At 40.7% G+C, this 6,395-nt stretch overlaps 1 protein-coding gene across 1 annotated transcript; it reads left to right on the top strand.

Annotated features, from left to right (window-relative positions):
- Nucleotides 1-393: 393 nt before the first annotated feature.
- bri3 (brain protein I3) lies at nucleotides 394-5,111 on the top strand. Its single transcript, XM_054608229.1, has 3 exons — nucleotides 394-1,110; nucleotides 2,102-2,210; nucleotides 4,897-5,111. The coding sequence occupies exons 1-3, from the start codon at nucleotides 942-944 to the stop codon at nucleotides 5,027-5,029; spliced, it is 411 nt and encodes a 136-aa protein (XP_054464204.1). The 5' UTR covers nucleotides 394-941; the 3' UTR covers nucleotides 5,030-5,111.
- The last annotated feature ends 1,284 nt before the right edge of the window (nucleotides 5,112-6,395 follow it).

Raw genomic sequence — 6,395 nt, forward strand, 5'->3', positions numbered from 1 at the left:
ATACAAAATATATATATATATTTAAATAATTATATATATACACATTACAATCATATATATATACATTTAAATTATATATATATATAAATTAGTAAAACATTTATTATAAATTAATAAAATATACATATATACACAAATATACATAAAAAAGAATAATACAAATAATAATACAAATATATATATACATTTATACGACTGAATAAATCTCTGAACTCTGTCTAAATCTGAGGATGTGAATCCAATATTATGCAACATTAAGGGTAACCCACTCTAAACGAGGACAGCAGTTATGTAAGTCACAGTGTGAACAAGTTCTCCCTCCACACATGGGGAGTATCTCATCTCTAAACTGATGAATTGCACTCTGCTGACTTCATTATGTGTACCATTGGGCCCTCCAGTCTGCACTGGGAGGCGATGGTGTGCTGGCTCTGCGGAGCACTGCATGCAGCACTGAGCCTCTTCTATTCCCATGGACTGTCTCTTTAAGAAGCCTCTCGGTGCGCAGAGGCGCTCCAGCAGCTCATCACATGATTCTTCTCTTGTGACAATCCAGACAGAAAGGAAAAGCCTCTGTGACTTCCAGCTGAGTTAGAAGACGCTGAGATGACAGATTACTGTTGTATTGGGACCAAAGGACTACCGAGATGGAGTTAAGTTAACTACAACCACAGAGAGCCGGACCATTCCTGTCTTTAAAGTGGACATCTGCTGGTTATTTAGGGGTTGTTGCGCCAAAGAGGACAAAGTTGGCGCATGGAGAGGGACGAAGTTTCATATTTGCGCAGCGTCTTTTCTTTTGTTTTTGTCGCCACTGCGTGTCAACCAACGTCGTAGGGCTTTTTTTTACTGACAACCCAAGCCAAGGAACCGGAGTTCAGTTTGTGTTGCTGAAGAATTAAGTTGCAGGAGGACAGACAGCGAGACAGCGAGACAACGAGATGGTGGACAGCAAACCTCTCCTCCAGGACAGACCTCCCGCCTACACCAGCGTCCCGGGGACTTATGACGGCGGCCCGCAGCAGCCGCAGCAGCCGCAGCCGCAGCTCGGCTATGGGGCCATCCCGTCTCCGGCCCCGCCGCCGCCGTACCAGTACCCCGGCGGCCAAGGCGAGTAGACCCGGTTACGTCGCACACGTCCACATTTACCACAACGTGAGGTCCCACTGCCGCGCACTTCCGTATTGCGTTTAAAAGTAGAGCTGTGTTGGGTCTCTGAGTCTGGGAGCGTCTCTGTTTTTGTCTCAAAAGGGGGACAATATGAACCAACAAGTCTGACTTAAGTAGAAAACACCGTGGAAGAGAAATAAGTTTATTATGTGCTCCAATGCTACGCATGCGCAGTAGAGCAATAGCGCTGTCTGGTGTTTACACTGACCAGTTTTTGCTCAAGGAGATATGCGCCTGTTTTTAAGGTGCTATAGTCTAATATGAGTGCTAAATTAACCAAAAATAACCAATTAACTTTAATGTCAACACATAATTTGGTTAGTGGTCTTATTGGGAGGAAACAGCACCTGAAAAGAGGTTTTTGGCTCAGTACCATTTAGGAAGCACAAGTTGTGCAACTGTAGCCACAGACCTATTACAGTATGTGTGTGCTTTATGTGAAGGAGACAGTCCTCTTCTGTTTGGTTGTTCAAGAGCTGCAATGATCAGGAAGTTACTGAAATAACGTCTCATTTTGTGTAATTGCTTGTAACTTCCTGTTTGCTAAATCACATGTTCTAGGTCTTCTGTGAAGATCAAACTAGTCTGTTATTGCACTTATCATAGACGAAGCTGTTCCGTTAGGAGTTCAAGTCCCTCTCACAGGTAAGCGTCCTTATCGGACCCATGTGTCGTAAACAAGCCTGGTTATGGTATCAAAGTTTACTGTGTCACACAAATATAACTGCAGGTGGTAAACAAGCTAAAATAATCAATATGCCAGGAGAGAGAGGGAAATGCACTTGTGAATCCTCAACTGTCCTGTTAAACACACTCGCAGCACAGTCACAAAAAACAAATGTGATATGGTAATTTGTTTAATTGTCAAGAATTTTCTTTTTATTTACAATAAAACTTAAATATGAATGTAATTTCCTTTTCTCAACCACAGGTTACCCATCAGCCCAAATGAATCCCGCCATAGCTCAGCAGCCCTACCCTGGGACATACACCATCATACAACCGTCTGTAGTGGTGGTGGGGGGCTGCCCCGCCTGCAGGTGAGACACACACACACACACACACACACACACACACACACACACACACACACACACACACACACACACACACACACACACACACACTCTCATGTATGTAGGAGTGTATATTGCTTTAGATCTGTACATTAGCTCGTGGTTGAAGATCAGCGTCCCATGTTCACTTTGACTAAGCGGTTTCTGTCAGTGCGTCTTTTTTTGTTCTGTGTATTTTCAGTGTCCCTGTGTGTATGTTGTCAGACCTGCAGTGTGACAAAATGTTAAGCGGATGTGACTTTTGTAAGACTGTTTTACATTGGTTTCACTGTGATGAGTCATCTTCCTGTCAGTCAGATGATTTTTAGCCTCAAACATGTGACGAGGGCAGATCCAGGCCAAAGTGGCTACAGGACACAGTTCACACACAAAATAAATTAAAATAAGATTTCCTCCCATCCACTTGTTGTATGTGAATAATGAAATAAACCGTATATCTACTCCAGGGACTTAAGGGAGTCGGTTTGGGCAGCTTTTCATTTCATGGCTGGATAGGTTATTGTTGTCACAAGGTGAATAATTACTTCTGTTCAGTTTTACTTGAACTGAAAGTTAATATTTTCTTGATCACTCACTGCTTTATATGCTGCTCCCTGACACTTTGCGATAAAATACACACCAGTATGCTGTTAATGTCCAGAGTGTGTAAAACACTCAGAAGTCTTGAGAGTGTTTTTAGAGTTTTTAGTCAGTGTTTTGCTGGCCATGGCCACTTTTCCTCGGTTGGTAAAAGCCACAGTTCCTGGCACCAGTGTACAAATAAATAGAGTAAATACTCACTGCATGGCACAGCAGCACATAGTGTGTTGTTGTGCCATGGTAGATCAAACACTGTCGGCTTATGTTAGCATACCCTGTTTTAGGAGCTTTTAGAATTTTAATAAGGTCAAACCCAGGTCATCCACGCAGCAGCATCTGATATTATTAGTGAAATTAAGGACTCTCTATCAAGATTATTTCTATTGTATCTACATCCCAAAAGAAAGAAATCCATATTTAAGTGAAAAGTCTTTCACAGCATTAGCATTAAGTGTTTTTTTTCCAAAGCAGCTTTTCATTTACCATCTCTTTAGGGTCTTGTATGAAACATTGCATTCGTTAATTCCTTCTCGGGGCCTCCAGCGGATTTACTGGCTGTGTTGATTTGTATGGTGCAGTCATGAGTGAGCACTTTGTTCACCGTGACTCGGGATTAAAGCTGCTCTGGGACCTTCAACACTCCTACGTCAAAACAAGTTGCTTCACATTCTGACAATCTTTTATTTTTTTTATTTTTTTTATGTCACAGGAGACACACACCCTTTCTATATTTGTACTTTATTTTCTCTTAAGATCTTTTGACCTGTTTGCAATAAAACTAATAAGTATAATAAGCCGAAATGCTTAGCAAACCTTTTCATTTAAAAACGGCACATTTTTAGCAGCCTCCGATGATTTTAAACAAGGAAAGTAAAGAATTGGCAAATCTAACTTTGAGGTCTTTTAGGTCAGACTAGTACAATGAGGTGTTTTCTTGAAGGCTGTTTACAGTGAAATGTCGGGATAATAAAGACAGACATGAGAGAAGCTTTCTGTAAACTCTAATCACAATGTGATACCGCTCAGACCTCGGCCTTCCCTTCAAGATCCTTCTAGAACATGACTTTAATAATAATAATAAACTGTCAATTATTAACAGTTACATTGTTTATTCTGTGTGATACAAATTATATTCTGATATGAAACTTTATCAATGAATAGCTACTAATAACCTACAGCCATGGACAGATTATGAGACAACAGGCCCCGGGACAAAGACATGTCAAAGGTACTGAAAGAGAAACAAATGACTACAGATGACGTGTCTGCGGCGGCTGCATTTCTTTGTGGCCGTTTTGTGTCCCTGTTGTAGTTTTGTGTCTCTTTGTGGTTTCTTGACTTAGCAACAACAAACTTTATCAGATACTTCATACAGAGGTTGTGATCCAGTGGCCCGGAGTCTGTGACCACTACGCCCGTTCAGTAATCCATTCAGAAGCGGCATACTTTGACATTTTTGTGGCATACTATACTATTTTTAATGACTTTTATGGCACACTAAACTATGCCTTTTTATGGCATGCTATTCTATACATTTTTTATGAGAAACTATATGATGACTTTTTGATGACATTTTTATGTCTATGTTCATCTATCTATCCTACGTACATGTTTCACTCTCGTGAACACGATATATATTACATTTTTTCAAATTTGGCACAAACGTCCACTTTGACCTAAGGATGATCTGATTAGTATTTGGTGGTGGAAGGTCACTGTTACCTCACAAAACACATTTTTGGCCATAACTCAAGAATTTGTATGCTAATTTTGCCAATTTTTGTACTAAAGTCTAATCAGATAAAATGATGGAGTGTTGATATTTTAGGAAGACATTGATATAAAGTGAAACTTGGTGAGGCAGTAGTTCTAGTCTGTGATTAACATCCTGAATCAGTATTTCTGTTTGGTCTGTGTTCCTTACTAATGTGTGTGTGTGTGTGTGTGTGTGTGTGTGTGTGTGTGTGTGTGTGTGTGTGTGTGTGTGTGTGTGTGTGTGTGTGTGTGTGTGTGTGTGTGTGTGTGTGTGTGTGTGTGTGTGTGTGTGTGTGTGTGTGTGTGTGTGTTGCAGAGTTGGTGTCCTGGAGGATGACTTCACTTGCCTGGGGATCCTGTGTGCCATCTTCTTCTTCCCTCTGGGTCTCCTCTTCTGCTTCGCACTGCGTCAGAGAAGGTGTCCCAACTGTGGCGCCACCTTCGGATAGAGGGACCAAACCGCAGCTCATGCACCTGCTTGCGCTCTGATACATACACACACACACCACCCACCCACACACCCACCCACGCACGCACACACACACACACACACACACACACACACACACACACACACACACACACACATAACCGCGTTTTTGTCTCTTTTCATTTTGTTATCTTTTCTTGATATTGCACATTGCTGTTGCCATTATGTCATGTACAACAAATGATCAAGATGATATTGCCATGAATTATGATGTTTTATTAGAGGCATGTAAAGAAATCTAATTTCATCTGCCAGTTGAGGATTTATTCTAGCATACGTTAGTGTCCAGCTGTTGTCAGTGCCTTCACTACATGCTGAGTGATCATCAGAGATTCCATCAGTCATGATTTCTCCTGTAGGTTTAGCTCGGTTATCCAAGGATCTGAGCAGATTCCTTCATGTTTTTTCAAGCCAGAATGAACTAAAACATTTGCTTAAATTTTTTTCCTTTTTTCTCTGCTGGCACTCTGCTCACATATTTTAATGCTTAGAAACATTGTATTCAACACAGAATCCATCTAGGTCACTGATGTATTAGCTCTTTCCGTAAATGTAAACCTTTTTTTGAAACGTTTGTTTTTGACTCAGTGTGTCACAGGGAAAAACACCTACAACTTCTTCATCTAAACAAAACAAAAAGTGTAAAGATTCTTGGACGTGAACTGTCCCGGCTGAAACAATGGATTTGTTTCAGACACAAAGCCTGAACCATTTTGTCTGTTTTTGTTGATATTATTTCTTGGGGCCATATTTGCACTGATAGTTTGTTTGATGACTATTCTGCTGGGTTGTGCTTTTCCAGGGCCAATGCAGACCTCAGGTACATACAATCTGAAACGCCCTCGACTTTACAACCTCAATCACTGTTTTACTTCAGACTTCTACCTACTTAGAGGACGCTTATGTCAAAGCGCAGACTCCTCCTTTAACGTGCGGAGTTTCCCTTCAAGGAAGCATGCTGAGAGTAAAAACTGAAGAAATCTCTCAATGTGTATAATCTCTGGATTTTTTTATCTTAGTACTCTGTGACAAGTCACCCTGCCCCATTCCTCCCAACCAGACAATCAATTCAGAATGTCTTTGTCCCTGTAAATGAAGTGTCTCCGTCTCTACGTCTTCCATCCCAGCCAGATGTTATATAACTGTCCATGGCTAGAACTAGGTGGAAGTGATTTTAAAGAAAATCTTGCTTTAGAAAAACACTACGCACGCTCTTATGATTGAGGTTCTTACTTTTTATATATCAGTTACTGTAATTAAAGATGAATGCTACTTATGTTTTTGACTACTTGCTTTATTTAATTTTTTCTTCATTTTCAAAGGGA

This window comes from Anoplopoma fimbria, chromosome 11, assembly GCF_027596085.1.
Source record: "Anoplopoma fimbria isolate UVic2021 breed Golden Eagle Sablefish chromosome 11, Afim_UVic_2022, whole genome shotgun sequence".
Lineage (NCBI taxonomy): Eukaryota > Metazoa > Chordata > Actinopteri > Perciformes > Anoplopomatidae > Anoplopoma > Anoplopoma fimbria.

Coding starts and splice junctions, on each gene's coding strand:
- bri3 (XM_054608229.1), top strand. CDS start 942: ATGGTGGACAGCAAACCTCTCCTCCAGGACAGACCTCCCGCCTACACC. Junction 1,111..2,101: donor CCAGTACCCCGGCGGCCAAG/GCGAGTAGACCC, acceptor TCTCAACCACAG/GTTACCCATCAGCCCAAATG. Junction 2,211..4,896: donor GGGGGCTGCCCCGCCTGCAG/GTGAGACACACA, acceptor TGTGTGTTGCAG/AGTTGGTGTCCTGGAGGATG.